Source organism: Pelophylax lessonae (assembly GCF_965119305.1).
Source record: "Pelophylax lessonae genome assembly, chromosome: 4".
NCBI lineage: Eukaryota > Metazoa > Chordata > Amphibia > Anura > Ranidae > Pelophylax > Pelophylax lessonae.
In genome coordinates, this window is record NC_138771.1 from 193,479,467 (window position 1) to 193,499,799 (window position 20,333).

Below are 20,333 nucleotides of genomic sequence, written 5' to 3' on the forward strand. Positions count from 1 at the left end.
CAGTGATGCCCTGGTCCAGATCTGGGAGGAAATACACCAGGAACCCATTCAATGTATCAAAAGGAGCATGCCCTGTTGTCAGACATGCATACAAGCACGTGGGGGCTATACAAACTACTGAGTACCATTTTGAGTTGCTGCAATTAAATTTCAGCAAAATGAACTAGCCTGCTGCATCCTTTTTTCACTTTGATTTTCGGGGTGTCTTTGAATTCAGCCCTCTATAGGTTGATAATTTTCATTTCTATTAAACGATGTGAAATCCTTTCATTCCTAAAACATTACCCAGTCAATATCAGTATAGATATCCAGCATATTTTTCCCCATTTAAATCTGATGTGTTTTCAAAGTGTTCCTTTAATTTTTTTGAGCAGTCTATTATGTATGACAGACTCCCTTGTTATAGGCAGGTGGCTTGATAAAAGCTACCTGCGCCTGCTGTCACTTATGCTGGCCATACAAAAACAAGGTCTTCTTTCAAAAACATTTTTCTTCTTAAGAATGTTTGTTCGGTTCTCTAAGAAGTGGGTTTTCGTTTTCGTTAGTGGGGTCATATCAATGTTTGTTTTCGACCACAGTGACGAGAAAATTCAAAGGAGCAGAATAGAAAACTTCTTGGTGATAGGATTTGCAGACAGTGTATGTGGTTTTCATGATTGTACAAAGCTTTTTCGTATGAGAATATTGTCGTCCGAAAATTGATACGTGTATGGCCAGCATAAGCCTCGGTTAACACCTATGCAGTTTGCTTTTGATCCGTTTCTTCAGTGCTTTTTGTTGTCCTTTTTGTGTTTTTGCAAACATGATTTTGCTGCGATTTGCGTTTTGCATTTCTTATGCTTTTTTTGGCCAATTTGTTGTTGGGCAAAATAAAAAAAGCAAAGCGCAAATCGCAGCAAAATCGTGTTTGCAAAAACACAAAAAGGACAACAAAAAGCACTGCAGAAACGGATCAAAAGCAAACTGCATAGGTGTTAACCGAGGCTTATGCTGGCCATACACGTATCAATTTTCGGACGACAATATTCATACGAAAAAGATTTGTACAATCATGAAAACCACATACACTGTCTGCAAATCCTATGACCAAGAAGTTTTCTGCAACTTCTCCATTGAAGCCTTTTGAACCAAAAAAAAAAAAAACAGTTTTGCAATGAAAAAGTCTTGACCCTTTCCAAATACGCAGAAGCTGAAAAAAGCATAGATGTGACAGTGTCCCATGGGAAACCATTTTAAATGAACTGTAGTGCGTTTTTGCAAAAAGCAAAAAAAAAATATCACATAGGTGTGAACCAGGCCTAGGTTCTAGGCCTAGGTACTAGGTTTAGTAGCAGTAGTATGCTTTTTTTTTCATCTGTCATAATGGGGTTAAAAAAAAAAAAAAAAAAAAAAGAAAATTAGCCCTTTATAGTACAAAAAGAGCAGAACATTGCTACTATAGGGGTTCATTTATACCGTGAAACAGTCAAAGTAATTATATATATATATACACACACACATACAACCAGCGGTAGGATATGTGAGCATTCTAATTGGGAGTCAGGCATGAAGCTATATGAAGGGTGGAAGGGAGACATAAATCTTTTATATTAAAGTAGTACTAAAAGCGGAGACTTTTTTTTTCATGTATAAAGATAATTTTAAATATAATGCACAATACTAGTAAAAGTTTACTTTAAATATACGGTAATTGTAATGCCTTTTATTAACTCCAGTCTATCAGCCTCTACCTTCTCTGGGTTCAGACGCTGATCTTCCCTGAGTTTTTAAAGTAATTTTTTTTTTTTTAAAACAAACATGTTATACTTACCTGCTCTATGTAATGGTTTTGCACAGAGCAGCCCTGATTCTCTTGGGGTCCCCCCACAACGCTTTCTTGCTCCTCCTGCTGCAGAGTGCCCCAATAGCAACCTTCAAAGTATAGTATACAGTGCCTCTATAGCAAGGTAAAAAAAACTTCTGCCTTTAGAACCAATCACTTCCTGCCCAGGACTACATGTCCCATGAGGCATTGCTCCTCACACATTTACAAGTTCTAAGGCACTAAGGGCTCTTTCACACGGTCCGCATTCCGTTGCGGACCGTGCTCTGCTCAGTGGGGATCGATCCGCAGATCCCCGCTGAGCCGGCGGATGACAGCTCCGTCTCTGCACTGTGTGCGGAGAGGGAGGTGTCAGAGCCCCGCTGCTCTCTATGGGGTATTGGATGAGAGCGGACCGCCTGTCCTCTCTCATCCGATCCCATCCAAACCGATACCCAGGACGGATGGAAAATAGCGTTTCCATCCATCCAGGTTTCACGGACAGTATCGGATGCGGATGGCAGCGGGTGTCAGCGGACATGTCTCCGCTGCTCCAAAGGGCTGAATGGGGCATCCGATCAGATCCGCCTAAAAAACTGACAGGCGGATCTGATCGGAACGTCCCTGTGAAAGAGCCCTTACTGACTGCACTGCTGCACTGTATTTCCAGATATGTAACTAAATAATGCATTCTGTGTGCTGACCAACTAATCGATTATGAAATTAGTTGACAACTATTTTCATAATGGATTAGTTGTCGATTAATTGATTAGTTGTTTCAGCCCTAATTTATCCAAATACATCATGTCAAATTATACAAAGTATATAACCCAAAAAAATAATTACACATTAGATCATGTCTCTTCTAAGTATAAATGACAACTAATCCTCTCATTATTCAGTGGCCACCAATGCTGCAAAAAAATTATGCAAAAGACTAAAAAATTTACAAAACATTATTATTGTTACTATCTTTATATAAAATAAATTCAAAGCAATAAGAGTATTTAATAATCACTTATGAAACAGTTGACATCTAATTCAACATTCATACATTCTGGTTTTAAAGTACGTAAAGTGTATATCCACTTAGTTTCCCTTCTCAAAATATCCCTGACCCTATCTGACCCTTTCCAAGTAGGGTATACACGATCTTTGCCCCAAAATAACCTTTTAGTCTTTTGCATAATTTTTCGCATTTTTTCCAGCATTAGTGGCCACTCAATGAGAGGATTAGGTCTCATTTATAATTCGTAGAGATATGATCTAATGTGTAATTATTGCTATGGGTTATATACTTTGCATAACTTGACATTATGTATTTGGATAAATTGTATTAGATATCCTCCCTCATGTGGTAATTTACTACAAGGGACATTACTTAATAGATTTATGTTAAAAACCTGCATTAAGTTCCGTGGTGGAATATTTGATCCAGCGATTTAGGGGTTAATTGAACTGACAAACGATAGGATTGCGCAGTGTCTAGAGGTTACGGAGTGAGCCGTGAAAAGATGTGCACACTCACAATAGAGGGAGGATATTTAAATTAAGTCCCTGCGTCGTGCAGCCATCCCCTGTGATAAAGTCGTAAGTGACGAAATGCGTTGGAGCGTGGCTACATGGCGACCAGAGGAGACACCGAGATGTGCAATTGTCAGCATGCATTGGTGGTGAGTTAGGACAAGTTGTTTATGTGATCCAAAATGTAAACACCTATACTGTTTTTAAACAATCTGAGCAGCTCTTTTTTTATCATTTTGTTTTCACATGATATCTAACCCATTACATTGTGCGGAGTGAGTGTTCCGACACCTGCCCTGGAGTTGATGAGTTTAATTAATAAGCTGCTTTGCCAACCATGAGAGTAGAAGGCATTTCTAGTTAGAGAGTTTTTCATCCAAAGGGAGAGGGATCACCAATTGCATGTGAGGTGGTGTTTGGAAGTGGAGACTTGGAAAAATGGGATTTTTGACTTACCGTAAAATCCATTTCTCGGATGTTCATCGACAGACACAGCTCCTGTTCTTCAGAACCATTGGGTTATATTGCCCCTTACAGGAGTAGGACATTAAGCAGAAAGAATCTGGCTACGCCTATGGGCAGTTCCAGGGGGTATACTCCCTCTCCCTGCTATAGGTACTCAGTTTTGTTACAAGCAGTGTCAGAAGAATTACAACTCCACAGAGGGGTGGATGCTGTGTCCATCAATAAACATCAGAAACAGAGAAATGGATTTAAGGTAAGTCAAAAATCCAATCTTCTCTTTCGTTTACTGATGGACACAGCTCCTGCTCCTCATAACCACTGGGATATCCCAAAGCAGTGTTAAACATGAGGGGTGGGAACAGCAAAAAAACTTCCCATAACTAAACAGTAGCCAACTAGGCAAAAGGAGCTCAACCATAAACAACTGGAGCCCACCTAAAAAAAATAATACACCCTCAAAGAGGATCAAGTCCTCTAAACAGCAGCCTGCAAAACCTTGCGGCCAAAAAAGGCATCCGCAGATGCCAACACATCCACTTTATAGAACCTTTGTAAAAGTGTGCACAGACGACCAGGTGGCTGCCTTGCAAGCCTGCGTCACTGATGGCAGAGGGCCCAAGAGGCACTGAGTGCCCGAGTAGAGTGCGCCTTGACAGGAAAAGGAGGAACCCAACCCTTTATGGAATAGGCCTGAATAACCGTCTGTCTGAGCCATCTGGAAATGGTCGCAGAGGAAGCGGACAATCCTTTCCAAGGCCCATCCGTGAGCACAAACAGTGATTCGGACTTCCTAAAATACTCTGTAGCTGCCAGATATACCCCAATTGCCCGGACCACATCCAAGGCATGCAATGTAATTTCCTTTGGATGTTGTGGCCTGGGACACAGGGAAGGCAAAATAATATCTTCAGTCAAATAAAAATCAAAGACAACCTATGGGAGGAACGACAGACAGGGGCGAAGAACCATCTCTGTGAATCGCCAAGTAAGGTGGACGGTGGACGACAGGATAACACCTCCAATTCCAACACCCTGTGCGCAGAGGTGATAGCCACCAAAAATGCCACCTTCTGAGACAGCGTAAGCAAGGGAATCTCCCGAAGATTCTCAAGAAGGGGCTTCTGGAGGATCGAAAGCACCAAATTGAGGTCCCCAGGGGGCAACAGAGATCACACTGGAGGACCCAAATGTCAGACACCCTGAAGAAAGGTACACACCAGGGTGTGTGTGGCCAAGGGTCCTTGGAAGAAGACCGCCAAGGTTGACACCTAGCCCTTGATGGTACTCAAGGCCACTTTCTGTTCAACCTTCTGTTGAAGGAAGGTCAAGATTCAAGTCACCGGGAAATAGCGAGGATGAACCCCAAGAGACTCACACCACACAATGTTCGTCTTCCACGTACGGTGGTAGATCTTCCTAGAAGTAGATTTTCTAATGAACCGTTCTGCCCACCTTAGAATGCCGGTTACCTCCCGAGCCACCAGGACACTTTTTGTGTCCCCTTGGTGATTGACATAAGTCACAGCCGTGGCATTGTCTGATTGAATGCGCACTGAACATCCCTGAAGACGATCCGTCCAATGGTCCAGGCACTTTCTGATAGCTTGGAGTTGCAAGACATTAATCGGTAGTCCGGACTCTTCTAGTGTCCAGATCCCCTGAGCAGAATACTTGCTGAGGTTGCCTTCCCACCCAGACACGCTGGAATCCGTGGTGACAAGTGTCCAACACAAGGGGAGGAAGGATTTTCTCAGCTGAAGTGCCGGAGAACTAAGCCACCATATCAGGGACTTCTTCGTTCCCCGGGTCAGCCAGATCTGATAGTTCAGAGAGTGCGGAGTCTTGTCCCATTTGGCCAGAATCTCCCTTTGCAGGGACCTTGTATGGAACTGTGCAAACCGAACTGCCTCAAAAGGTAGACACCATAAGGCCCAGTACCCACATTCAAGTCTGAGGGATGACCATCTACTGGACAGCAGGAGAAGAATTGCAGCCTGCAATTTCTGGAGTTTGTCCAGAGGAAGGAGCACTCTGGCTAAGGTCGATTCCATAGTCAGACCCAGATAGTTCAGCTTAGTGGACAGAACCAGAGCAAAATTCAGAACCCAGCTGAACTCCCTCAGAGTTCGTATGGTGATTTCCAGGTTTTCCACCAGAGCAATAGTAGACTTCGTTCGCAGAAGGACGTCGTTCAAGTAGTCCAGAACCACGATCCCAGTTGGCGTAACAACCCTAGCACCGGGGCTAATACTTTTGTGAAGACCTGAGGGGCAGAGGCGAGACCAAAGGGTAACGCCACAAACTGAAAATGCTCCTCTCCCACGGCAAAGAGGAGAAATCGCTGGTGACCGGCACATATTGGTATGTGAAGGTAAGCAACCTTGATGAAAATAGAAGAAAATCCCCCTGATGCAGGGATGCCACCACCATGCGAATGGACTCTATTCTAAACTTCTGCACCCGCACAAAGCAGTTGAGTGCCTTGAGGTCCAGGATTGGACCCACCTTATCTTCCTTCCTGGGAACTGTAAACAGGTTTGAGTAAAACCCCTGACATTTCAATGTCGGAACAGGGACAATCCCCCCCTTGAAGCAACAGGTCTTGTACAGCCACAAACAGACCTTGTATGCAGTCCGGGGACAGGCACAAAGTGGAAGGAAAGGACCTTACCGGGGGACAAGAGAGAAACTCTATCTTGTAGCTTGACCGAATAACTTTGTGGACCCACTTATCTTGTACCAGGGAAGTCCATGGGTCCGGAAACCAGCAAAGACGTTTCCCAACCACAAAACGGGTGAGGGCGCATCTTCATGCTGAAGGAGCCTTGCCCGTGGGTCTGGAGAAGCCCGCTCTCCAGGTTCCTTGTCCTTTGTAGTCTGCGGAAGAAAAAGTACTCTTTCCCTATGTGAGACCCTTAATGATGTCATCCAGGGTAGCCCCAAGCAGGCGATCCACTTGAAAGGGGAGATCAGTCAAGGCCTTTTTAGAAGTCTGATCCGTAGACTAACATTTAAGCCAAAAGACAGCTCAACAAAGGTAGGGGAGATTTGTTCTCCCTCTAGGTCGTGGTGTAAAAGCTTAGCCCACTCGGTCAGAGATGGCGACAGAGTTTGCGACACCAGGGTAATTGTGAATACCAGCCTCAGTTCCGAATCAGCCACAGTGTACATATTGCGGGCCACAGCCTCTGCCTTCCTGTCAGCCGAATCCTTAAAGGCCAGGGACTCTTCAACCGGAATCATGGTTGCCTTGTTCAATCTGGAAAACGGAGGGTCCACTTCTTAATAAAGGACTCCTCATCGGGGTAACACCTAGCAAATCGCTTAGGGACCCCAAGGGGACGGTTTGGTCGTCCCCTCTTTTTAGCGACAATTCTGTCAAAATAAGCGGGGGAAAAGGAACACCTTTGGTGCTCTGGATGGCTTCTGAGTGCCAAAGGGAACCTGCGTCTCCGTCACAGCTGCATCCTACATCTTCAAGGTGTTACCACAGATACAATCAGTGCTTCCACCAGCACCTTTTCGTGCACAGTTGCAAATGTGGAGGAATCATCCTCTCTAACTGAGGATTCCGGGCGCATGGTGGCAGACCCACGTCTGCAGCAGCCAAATCAGATTCAGGATCTGATGAGACAGATGAGGCAGGGGAAGGAAGGGGGAGCTTTTTGCCAGTCTGTCGCCCGAAAACCACCTCCATCCGGGAAACAAAGGACTTCAGGACCGCGGTCAGTGCATCGATGGATGGTTGGGACCCAGAGGGCCCCGCAGCCTCAGAGAGGGGGTTAGGTGGGGAGATGTGCTCCAAAGACTCCATGAGTCACCAGGGGAACCCCACAAAACACTGCAAAGGGACAGCCCCCACCGCGCTGGCAGCACAGCCCGGTCGCCAGGCAAAAGCACTAAGCGATCCTTAGAGAGGGAGAAACTGCACCGGGTGTTTTACATTATATGGACTTCTATTCTATCAGTTTGTAAGCTTTTTACATTTTTTGTATTATCACAGCGCTACCTGTTAAGAGTGATAAATCTTTTTCCTTTGTTTGCATTTATATTTATGATGGCAGCAGTGAAATTGATTTGCACAGAGATTGTCACATTTTGTATTTTTGTTTGGCACAGTTTTAATATTTTCATAGCCCGGAGTTTTTGATTGTATATAACTCAGTAATGTGAGCCTTGCCCTAAGCTGGGGTGACTAACTGAAAATACTATTAAAAGGGCACCATGATTAACAAAAAGGTTGTGAAACACTGATCTAGTTAATGACTCCGTCATTCAGCAACAATTTCCACTGTACAATAATAAAATTAATAGTTTAAACTATATACCACCATCATACATTTTTTTCCGAAAGGAGCATTGTTGAATTATAATGATGCAACATATCAGATGCTTTCAAGATCCCTCAGTCAAGACATTGTCCCTCAATCAACGTAAAAGACATTTTTTTTACAATCAAAAGAAAACCAAGGTAAATTCAATGTAATTTAATGAAAGCTAGTCTTTTGTTTTTCTAAATCTTTCTTATTGAATGCTTCTTATGTAGAAAATCTTTAAGTAATTATTTGGTGCGCTCCAGGCAAGAAAAGGACATCATTATTAAATAATGGCTAACTTACCACTAAATTTGCAACTGGTTTAGTCTAGTTTATAAACATTGTTGCTGAAGGAGAAAATGGTCATATATTCTTCAATATGGTTGGACAGTGACAGTCATTAAATACCAGAAGGTGTGTGTGACTTGGATATGTTTTTCCTGTCTATTACCTTACCTGTCTTGACATGGAGCTGTTTGGTGGATCTGGCACAGAAGATATAAGGTTGGTGGTGCTCTTTTTATGAACACTGTTCATACCAGGCATTTTAGTGATTTTGCAGGTCTTACTGCTTGCGCTTGAGTTTTTTCGCTTTTTACCCTCTGATTTGTCAAAGGGAAGAGGCAGCGAGGACACTGCGTTGTGAACTGCCAGTGTATGCTCCCCAGGGTGATGTACAAGGGAAGACACTGACAGGCTTGAGTCAATACTGCTAACAACCATACTCATGTGTTTTATGGAGTCTGTTGAGCTACCAGATAAAGAAGTCCTTCCTGGTGATTCCAGTTTGGCACTAATTGGGCTTGTTCCATTGTTTGCATTGTGCACAGACACACTATTAAAGGAAGAAGTCGCCTGATAAGAGTTTATTGTCGCATTAGAGTTCAATACGCAGTTTTTCTTGTGGGACCCTGAAAACGTAGATGAGGGTGACGTCTGCAAAGGTAATGATGAGGAAGAGGTGGAAGAAGGCGTCTGAGGTTTTTTCTTTTTGTTACTTGAAGGCTCATCACTCCGTGAAGACAGGTCTTTTGCTTTTGATGATTTGCCTGGTTTCGATTTTGACGGTTTGTGTGATGGTGACGGGCTGGTGGTTGGCACTGGGGAAACAGCAGAAGGGGCTTTGAAAGTGGAGTCCATGATATTTAGTGTTGTCGTGACATGGGGGAATGCTGTGGTGTGTGACGCAACAGAGTTTGTGTCAGACGTTGAAACAAAGGATGTACTGGACAAGATATAAGAGGAGGTGGTTCTGGAATTAGTGGGTGGGGAGGGTATGTACACTGAACTTGGGCTGCTGAAGGGCTGCAGAACAGATGCAGGAAAAGGACTGCCAATATGTGCTGCTGGAGAAGGCATTGGACTATCCGCAGCTGGAGGAATTTTTCTTTAAAGAAAACAAGAAAAAGAAGAATTACAGCATGATAATTTATGCATAGTTAATATACAAAACAACCCACAATGGATACCAAGGTTCATATTGTAAGCACTGCCTTAGATAACCATATTGTAAGTTATATGTATACTATAATGGTTTTTGTCAAATTTCATTTGAACTAGTTTACATTTACCCCAACCTAAAGTGGTATTAAACCTAAAAGTAAACATTTTATTGAAGCACACCAACTTTTAGATTTGTTAGCTGTATTCGGTTTCTATTGTAGGCTGTTTTTCTTTTATTTTAACTTGGTGATCTAATCAGTAAGTCTGTTTATTTTCAACACAACACACTTCCCTGCAGATATAGCAGTTAGAGGGTTGAAAAATCCATTTACCCCTGACAGGGGTGCATACAACGGTCAGATTTTATTCATTTGTGTAAAACCTTTATCCCAAAAAACAACAAAACTGTTGCTTTAACTGCTTAAAAAGTGTTAGCTGGCTTTGGCTTTATTTGTTAGCGTATCTAAAAACGATAAGAAAATCTGTAGGGAAAATTCGTCCGACGGCCGATCTGCCGATTTTCGGATTGTTAGTATGGTGCTTTCGACAGCCAACTCCGACTTTTCGGCTGACAAAATCCTGATGTGCAGGCTATATAAATTTTTGTCATCTGTAATACAACGTCCGATTTTCGGCTGATTTTGACGAAAAAAATCTTAAGCGCAAGACTAGGCATGCTCAGAGACGAAAGAACACATACAAAGCAATCCAACACATGACATCTCTTCTGAATTAGAATTCTGTCGTACGGGAAAATTCGTATGAAAATAACCTTTTCACTTTCCACATCAGACTAGCATGCCACAAAAAACGGACGACAGATCGTTCGATAATCTGATTCTGTATACGGGGCTTTAATCTTCTAGCACATCTAACACTACTCTTCCCCCAGACTGACAATGCTGCTGTCCAAAGAGGTTTCTATTGTTTCATCATCCAGGAGATGTGTTACTAGGAAGATCACCAGGTAAAACAAAGGAAAAAAGCCAAAAAAAGAAAACTAATAACGCCACCACATCTAATGATCGGTAAAATGTAATAGATTACATTTTTGGTTTAATACCACTTTAAGAAAAAAAAAAAAACAAAAAAAAAAAAAAGATTTTGAAAAAATAAATAAATGTTTGCCTTAAAGCAGTTCTTCAGCCTAAAAATAAAAAAAAGTAACAGTCAGCAGCTACAAATACTGTAGCTGCTAACTTTTAATAATAGGACACTTACCCGTCCAGGTATCCAATGCTGTCCTCAGTCGAGCCGATCTTCAGCCGTCTTCAGGTGCAGGTGCCAAGCCAGCAGTGACTGCATGAGGCTTCACAGCCTGCTTCCCACTGCTCATGCGCAAGCCGTCCTGCGCTTTGTGAATGGTCCCGCAGCTTTCTGAGACCTATGATGTGTCCCAGAAGGCTGTGGGGAAGGAAGGGAGGCGAACCTCCATGGCCTGGCAAAACCAGGTACCTGCTCCCCCTCCAAAAAAAACAAGTACCAAAACAAAAAGAGGAGAGGAGGGAGGGGGCAAACAAAAAAGGAAGTTCCGCTTTAAAAAGTGACACTATCAGAAAATAAAATGTAGAAAAAAAGATTTGCCTGTAAATATGAAATATACTTAACTGTTTATCTGCTCACACTGCCAGTCCTCACTCCCTTGTAAAGCTACAGTCCCCAGGAGATCCATTTATTTGACACACTTCTATATTCCTGATCCCCTGCTGAGTCCTGTGTTTTTTACTACCAGTCCCTATGTCACTGCAGGGCACATATAGTTACATAGTTAGTCAGGTTGAAAAAAGACACAAGTCCATCTATGTCAACCAATAAAGGGGGGGAAAAAATAAAAAAAATCATACAATCTTATATACACTATTCTATACCCACACTTGATCCAGAGGAAGACAAAAAACCCCGGCATAGCAAGAACCAATTTGCTCCAGTGGGGAATAAATTCTTTCCTGATCCCTCAAGAGGCAATCAGATGTTCCCTGGATCAACTTTATAAATATTAGGACACAGTACTGACATATCCAGTACCTACCTTGCATAGGGGGACATGTGACCTACTCCTAAGGATGCAGTGCTCAGACCTGAGCACATTATTGCCTGGCCCAAACATTGCCAACCGATGAAGATAATATTAACATGTTGCTCGCACAAGGTTTGACTCCTGGAGAAACGGAGTGACAGGGAAATATGGAAAGGGCGAGTATAAGTGGAATAAGTGGGTCAGTAGTTCAGTTAGTAAGAAGACTGTCACTTTACTCTGAAGATTTAGCAATTCTTGATCGTGCCAACGCTTACCTCCCTACCCATTCTTATTGGTCAGTAAGGCAGCCAATCAGTGTTGAAATAATAGATATCATGTAAACGACAGCACTACCCAACCAGTCAGAGACCGGCCTTCCAGAACAACCTGGTAATCAAATGAAGTACTGCACTTTCTTGGTGCATGCACTTTATTCTTATCGTCAGTTTTTGGTTTTCTTCAAGACCCCATCTCAGATTCATACACTAGGACCATTCTGCTTCTTGTGATTATGTAATACATATATGACAGAATATGAGTGTCTTTAAATTAACATTTTTGTTAGGCAAGTAAAGAAAAAGCATAAATAAATATTCTGCATACTTACTTCCACATCTGTGAATTCAAGTGTTTTTCCACCATGGAATTTAACGCAAACCGAAATCGATCCCACCTTCTATCAAACACATAGTACCCTCGTCCCATTAGGCGGCTCCCAAATGAGCAGAACTAAAAAATTGAAACATGGAGCATTGTTATGCTTAATGTGTCATCTACAAGATAATATCAACCCATGTTAAAAAACAAAACCCACATAAAAACACATTAACTGTGTCTTACTATTGCTAAACACTTTCAAGGTAAGTTTTAGACAATATTAAAATTCCATGGACATGGACCAAATCACCGGATGAGTGAATCTAAATGAACTATCCATCTTGTTTGAAGGCAAATTAGATTTAATGGCTTAAAAAAGGCTTTATGCGACACTATTTTTGCATAATCCATCAGCTAAACCATGAAATTGTCAGAAAAAGCATCAGAATCATTTTTTTTTTTTACTACGTAAATAAATCTGTTCATGAAAGAGCAACTCCAGGTTCACAAGATCTAAATTACTGGTCTGGATTTGCTTAAAGTGATTGTAAAGCCTTGTTTTAAAAAAAAAAAAAAACCCAAATATGTTATACACTTACCTCCTCTGTGCAGTTGGTTTTGCACTTTTGCAGAGAGCTGCCCGGATCCTCCTCTTCTCGTGTCCCTCGTTTCTGGTCCTGGCCCCTCCCTCCTATTGAGTGCCCCGACAGCAAGCTGCTTGCTATGGGGGCACCTGAGCCGAGCTGCAGCTCCGTGTGTCCATTCAGACATGGAGCTGTTTGGCCCCGCCCCATCTCTCTCCTGATTGGCTCACTGACTTTGATTGACATGAGTAGAATGACAGTAGGAGCAAAAGCCTCCAAAAGGTGTAACTTGCTCTCTTCCCTGCTTCTTACATCACTAATCACATTGACACTCACAAGAAAGGTTTGGTTCAGATTGGTGGCTGTGAGAAACTTCTTACTAGAGTAGCTAAACCCCCGCAGGGGCTGCTGGTAACTGGCTCTCCTACTCCTGCACAGACAGGCAACAGGCATTCTCTACTTGCATCAAGACACAAGAAGTAAGTCTCTTTGCTTTGTTTTTAGGTTTTATTAGGGGTAAAAACTTGGATGGGTGAGGGAATAGGAAAGCCCAACTTGAATCAAGAGCAACAACAGGGTACAACTTACTTCCTCTGTACAAAAGATCCTGGACTGCTTTCCTTCCTGTATATACACACAGTCCCTAGTGGATTTAGTAGGAAAATTCCATAACAGACTAGTTCTCAGTCCCTCTTGGAAAAAGCACAAGAAAACCTGAGGCAAACTGCATGCAGGAGTGTATCCTCCCCTTGTGTAGATCTGCTTCCAACTACACTGCTTGCAGGCACTACCAGCCCTCCTGGCTGCTCTGAAGATCTCCCAGAGCAAGGTAATAAGAGGGTTAAGCACAGCACTGTCATTTTAAAGGCTATATATACACAGGTACATATGACAGTATCTCCCCATGAATGTCCCTGGGTGTGCTCATATACTCACACTGTCCTCCTCGCTCCCACTGTTTTTCAGGAAAGATTCAATGTCAAACCCCTCTGCTAAATGGATCCCTCTAAGCCAGCCGGGCCCAGCCTGCTCCTAGACCCCTCCTAGACCAAGGAGACCCCCCCTAGGTCATCAAAGCCTCCTCAGCACTCAATCTTCCATCTGATTCCCCCACTGGCATGACTCTTCTATATTTAAGGGCTGGCTCAGCCACCCTGCCAGGCCCACTGCCTGGGGATTGGTTTAAGTTCCCCTAAGTATGCAGATCAACCCTCCTGGCCTCTGTCTACTAACTTCTAGAAGTTTCTCCAAACTTTCAGAATCAGGGGGAGGCACCAGAGACCTGCCTGTATGAGTCATGCAGCCTGACCTGTAATAAACCCTGACCCAGATTCCAGATTCACAGTTACCATGAGTCAAAAATTTTTTCCTGTACTTCACTAGCATGCTAGAGGGTACTACACTAGAATTTGCTTCACATCAGGGCTTTGGGATGTAAAAAGCAGCTAACAGAATGTTCTAGGATAACTAGATTATTACCAAACAGGACTGTGTTAAGCTGGCCATTCATTGCGCGAAATTCTGCCGGTTTAGCAAGAATCAGACAAGTTTCAATCCATGTGTAGCCCTCACGATTCAACAGAAGTTGGTAGTTAAACCAGCTTCTGTCGAACAGTCATGCTGGAAAAAATGGATTTTTGTAAAATCTTACCGTAAAATCCTTTTCTCTTAGCTCATTGACAGACGTAGTCCTCGGTGATACAGCACCTTCGGGTTATGTCGCCTCCACAGGAGTAGGACTAGACAGGAAATAAAATGCTCTGGCCACACCCTAGGGGCAGCCCCCGAGGGTATATCCTCTCTCTCTCTGCCACAGCAAATCAGTTATGTCACAAAAGCAGTGTTTAGAGAATTTAACCCAACCCAACTCAAAAACAGAGGGGCGGGTACTACGTCTGTCAATGAGCTAAGAGAAAAGGATTTTACGGTAAGATTTTACAAAAATCAATTTTTCTCTATCGCTCATTGACAGACGTAGTCCTCGGTGATACAGCACCTTCGGGACGTCCCAGAGCAGTATCACAAATGAGGGGTGGGAAAATGGAAATCAAATCCAAATCTAGAAGGCCCAACCGGTGCCAACTAGAAGTTTACAATGCTCATCCTTAATGATGAGACTCAACAAAAAAATTTTCAAACAGAAAAAAACCCTCGAGGTAGACCACCGGTCTCCTCAAATTGCGGCCTGCAAAACCTTGCGGCCAAATGAGACATCCGCCGATGCCATCACATCAATTTTATAAAATTTTGTAAAGGTATGTACCGACGACCAGGTGGCCGCCTTACATACCTGGACCACTGACGCCTGATGGCGAAAGGCCCAGGAAGTACTGAGCGCTCGAGTGGAGTGCGCCCTAACAGGGAACGGAGGACTCCGACCCTTAATAGAATAAGCCTGTACCACCGTCTGTCTAATCCATTTGGCAATAGTCGCGGCAGATGCAGGCAACCCCTTTCTGGGGCCATCCGTGATCACAAAAAGTGAATCCGTCTTACGTAACGATTCCGTAGCCTTCAGGTATACCCTGATTGCCCGAACCACATCCAAGGAATGCAACGCATTTTCCAGATGATGATTGGGCTGAGGACACAAGGAAGGTAGTACAATATCTTCATTCAGATGAAAATCTGAAACCACCTTTGGAAGAAAGGATGGCTTAGGATGAAGTACTACCTTATCCCTATGAATCACCAAGTATGGGGACTGGCATGATAAAGCAGCCAGTTCTGACACCTTGCGTGCAGAAGTGATAGCCACCAAGAAGGCCACCTTCTGGGATAAAGTAAGCAAGGGAATCTCCCTGATGTTTTCAAAAGGAGGTTTCTGTAGAACCGACAAAACCAAATTAAGATCCCAGGGCGGTAAGGGCGCGCGGACTGGTGGAGCCAGGTGCCGCACCCCCTGGATGAAATTCCGCACCAAGGACTTGGTAGCTAAAGGTTTCTGAAAGAAGATTGCTAATGCTGAAACTTGACCCTTGATGGTGCTCAAGGCTAGTTTCTGCTCAACCCCTTTTTGCAAAAAGGCCAATATTCGAGTCACCGAATAGGTACGTGGAGGAAATCCTAAAGATTCGCACCACGCGATATAAGTCTTCCATGTGTGATAATAGACTCTGCTGGAAGTCGCTTTCCTTGCTTTAATAAGGGTAGGAATGACTGAAGCTGACAACCCTCTGTCCTTCAGTACTTGGGTCTCAATGGCCAGGCCATTAAAACCAGCGACTGTAAAGCACAATGGTAGATTGGTCCTCGAGACCGCAGATACTCCCTGAGACGCAGTTCCCACGGAACGTCCGCGACTAGCAAGTCCAAGTTGGCCAGGCCGGCTTGACGAGGCCAGCCTAGAATTTCTAGGACCACTGGCACTGACGGGATTTGAACCAGGCGTCCCTAGAGCTATCTGGCCCCGACCATCCGAGAAAGTCTGGTCGTTTTCTGTTCCCACACATTTATCCGACACCTGATTCCTATCAGGAACGGTGATCTCTCCTGGTTGAATCTCAGGGACCGAAGTCACCCGGCTAGAGGCTTCTTGGTCTGTCTGGTCAACCAGATCCGATTCCTGTGGGGAATTGAGACTAATCTTAGGAAAAGGTAAAGAAAAAGATCTGTTCAGGGAACGGTGACTACGCTCCCTGTAGTACTTAAATGTTGGAAGGGAAGAATTGCACCGGTAGTAGTAGTCGATGCTCGATCTAATGTCCTGAATACCGGTGAAAACGTCCCCCCACCCACAACCCGGGTGGGGGCGCACCTTCAGGCTGTGTAATCCTTTGCTTCGGGTTTGGCTGAGTCGGTCCTCTGTTTGTCCGACCAGCCTTTCTTGAACCCTCCTGGAGGAGTCTTGCCTTTCCCGCTTGTTCCAGCCGGGCGTGCGAACCCTTTATGGGCGGTAAAGAAAGGTCCTCGCTTGTTGCGAGGTCCCTTAGCTTTAGCAGCCTGTGGCAAGAAAGTGCTCTTGCCCCCAGTGGCATCCTTAATGATTTCATCTAGGGTGGCCCCAAATAGGCGATTCCCCTGAAAAGGGAGATTCGTCAAGGTCTTTTTGGAACCTAGGTCAGCTGACCAGCATTTTAACCACAGCACACGTCTGAGGATTACTGCTGACATAGATGCATGCCCTAATAGGGGGGTAGCATCCAAGGCTGCGTCACAGACAAACTGTAGCCCTTGTATAATCTGTTCCATCAAATCAGATGTTCCCTGGGGAATATCTTTTGCCCTAAGGTCTTGGCGTACCAATCTCGCCCATTCCGTTAGTGTCTGGGAAACTAGACCAATAACAATTACTGGTCTAAATGCTGACCCTATCAGGGAGAAGATAGTGCGGGACTCCGCTTCCATCTTTCGATCCACCGGATCCTTAAAGGACGAAGTGTCCTCCACTGGGATAACCGTGGCTTTATTCAGCCTGGAAATAGGTGGATCCACCACTGGTGGTACCGTCCATTTTTTAATGAGGGATTCCTCAAACGGATAGCGTCTAGCAATACGCTTGGAAATAGTAAAGGTACGCTTAGAATGCTCCCATTCTCCTTTAATTTTATTACCAAAACACTTGGGTACAGGAAAAACCTTCACCGTTTTGATGGGCTTGTTAGTACCAAAGGGAATCTCTGTTTCAGTTACCTCTGCCGGTAAAACCTCAAGTCTTAAGGTTTCCCGCACCGCCACAACTAGTGCATCCACCAATGCTTCTTCCTGAATTATGGCGGAAGAATGAACGTCCTCCTCACTGTCTGAGGGAGCTTTACCTGAGATAACAGCCCTTGCAGAGGGACCTGCAGCTGCAGTGACCATCTCTGAATCTGAGTCAGAGGTGTCAGATGATATAGGGGTAGGCGGGGGTCGCTTTCTTGACCCCCGTCCCTGACAGGCCGCCTCCACCCGAGCCACCATAGACTCCAAAACTGCTGTAAATGCATCCATACTCTGTGCACCGTCGGGTCCCGTGGCCCCCTCGAGGGAAACAGGTGGGGGTACTTGTGTGGCAGGGTCCATGATTATTCCAGTAACTACCCGGAAAATTCAATCCAAACTTAAATAAAAAACTTCTTCTTTTTTTTTTTTTTCCAGACCCCCAGCGCCACAAAAGGCCCCTCAGTGTTACCTGCTAGGGATCCCTATCGATCGAGAGAGAGAGAGAGAGATAGACCCCCAGGCTCACCACTTGATGCTCAGAGTTCACTGCAACAGGTTACAGCGCTGTGTCCACAAACAGGAAGTCTTTTGGCTGGCTGCCCGGGAAGAAAGGAGGCGGCTCCGCCCCTCTGCACGCCTTCCGGCGCCTCCCCTAGCTCCACGAGGTGTTTGAGTCACCTCAAACATGGCCGCCCCCATGCTGCAGACACGAGGCTACGCCAAAATGGCGGCCTCGTGCGATCTACGGAGGTCTGTTACAGCATAGCGGCGTCCTGCAGAGTAACTAGGCATCGCAAAATCTTTCTCTCATGGAGATCAGCTTGACCGGCGGTACCGAACCCTGGCGGAACCGCGTGGCCGTCGGGAGACCTGCTTCAGCTGGAGGAATGACCTGGCAAGCCGCATACCTGTCCTGTGGCTTCTGACAGGTAGGATACTTCTAGTAACACAGTAAGATTCCAGTGCTGCCACATATTACAATCATTTAAACATACTTTGTAATTAGATTGTCAGCTCCCAAACCAAGCCTGCTGGCTTTTTGTACACACAAATCACACTCAATATAGGGGGATCTGTGCTATGTTATAGGATAGAGGGGAACCCATCCTTACCATTACAGAGAGGGGCCCGCGTTCACCACAAGACCCCTCAGGGGGAAAGGGGGAACATACTACTCACCATACCGGAACCAGGCGGGCGCCAACTCCTGACAGTACCCCTCTCCATCGAAGTTGGAGGGCTGTTGACCAATACGGACGCCGTGACTCATGGTCCTTGGCGTTTCAGCGAGACGTTTAACTCGCAGGGTCAGTCCCCTCCAGTGGGACTATGTCGTGGCCGACCCAGCGCGGAGCTATGGCCTGCACGCGCTCGTAGGCTGAACTGGGGTGACCACTGGATCTCAACATCCCGCCCGTCGCCCAGTTCAGCTTTCTTGCTTGAAGATCTCACAGGAACACTGGAGAAAAAAAGCTGTCTAAAAAAATATTTTCTAAGAACAAATTCCTGCCAGGACCGAAGATCCCAACAAGGTATCTAGGTCCTTACTCCTGACTAGACAGAAAAAAAATGGATTTTTGTAAAATCTTACCGTAAAATCCTTTTCTCTTAGCTCATTGACAGACGTAGTCCTCGGTGATACAGCACCTTCGGGTTATGTTGCCTCCACAGGAGTAGGACTAGACAGGAAATAAAATGCTCTGGCCACACCCTAGGGGCAGTCCCAGAGGGTATATCCTCTCTCTCTCTGCCTCAGCAAATCAGTTATGTCATAAAAGCAGTCTTTAGAGAATTTAACCCAACCCAACTCAAAAAAACAGAGGGGCGGGTACTACGTCTGTCAATGAGCTAAGAGAAAAGGATTTTACGGTAAGATTTTACAAAAATCCATTTTTCTCTATCGCTCATTGACAGACGTAGTCCTCGGTGATACAGCACCTTCGGGAAGTCCCAGAGCAGTATCACAAATGAGGGGTGGGAAAATGGAAATCAAATCCAAATCTAGAAGGCCCAACCGGTGCCAACTAGAAGTTTACAATGCTCATCCTTAATGATGAGACTCAACAAAAAAATTTTCAAACAGAAAAAAACCCTCGAGGTAGACCACCGGTCTCCTCAAATTGCGGCCTGCAAAACCTTGCGGCCAAATGAGGCATCCGCCGATGCCATCACATCAATTTTATAAAATTTTGTAAAGGTATGTACCGACGACCAGGTGGCCGCTTTACATACCTGGACCACTGACGCCTGATGGCGAAAGGCCCAGGAAGTACTGAGCGCTCGAGTGAAGTGCGCTCTAACAGGGAACGGAGGATTCCGACCCTTAATAGAATAAGCCTGTACCACCGTCTGACTGATCTATGTAGATATGGTCGCGGCAGACACAGGCAACCCCCTTCAAGGGCTATCCGTGATCACAAAAAGTGAGTCCGTCTTACGAAAACCACTTTAGGAAGGAAGGATGGATTCGGAAGAAGAACCACCTTATCCCTATGAACCACCAGATCTGGGGAACGGCAGGATAATGCGGCCAGTTCTGACACCCTGCGTAGAGAAGTAATGGCCACCAAGAAGGCCACCTTCTGGGAATGTAAGCAAGGGAATCTCCCTAATATCTTCAAAGAGAAGTTTCTGAAGAACCGACCACACTAAATTAAGATACCAGGCGGTAAGGGTGCGCGCACTGGCGGAGCCAGATGTCGCACCCCCTGGATGAAATTCCGCACCAAGGAATGATTAGCCAAAGGTTTCTTGAAAGAAGATTGCTAACGCCGAAAACCTGACCCTTGATCGTGCTCAAGGATAGTTTCTGCTCAACCCCTTGTTGCAGACAGACCAAAATTCGGGTCACCGAATAGGTATGTGGGGAAAATCCAATAGATTCACACCATGCAATATAAGACTTCCATGTGCTGGAAGTCGCTTTCCTTGCTTTAACTGGA

The 20,333-nt window shown here is 44.8% G+C and overlaps 1 protein-coding gene across 2 annotated transcripts in view; it reads right to left on the reverse strand.

The window, feature by feature from the left end:
* ATXN7L1 (ataxin 7 like 1) overlaps positions 1-20,333 on the reverse strand; it is a gene marked incomplete at its 5' end in the record, with an annotated part of 229,740 nt that overhangs the window by 28,202 nt on the left and 181,205 nt on the right. For both annotated transcript variants that reach the window (XM_082254713.1, XM_082254712.1), the window contains 2 exons: positions 8,563-9,493; positions 12,174-12,295. In XM_082254713.1, coding sequence (XP_082110839.1) covers positions 8,563-9,493; positions 12,174-12,295 — 1,053 coding nt within the window. The remainder of the gene's footprint in view (positions 1-8,562; positions 9,494-12,173; positions 12,296-20,333) is intronic.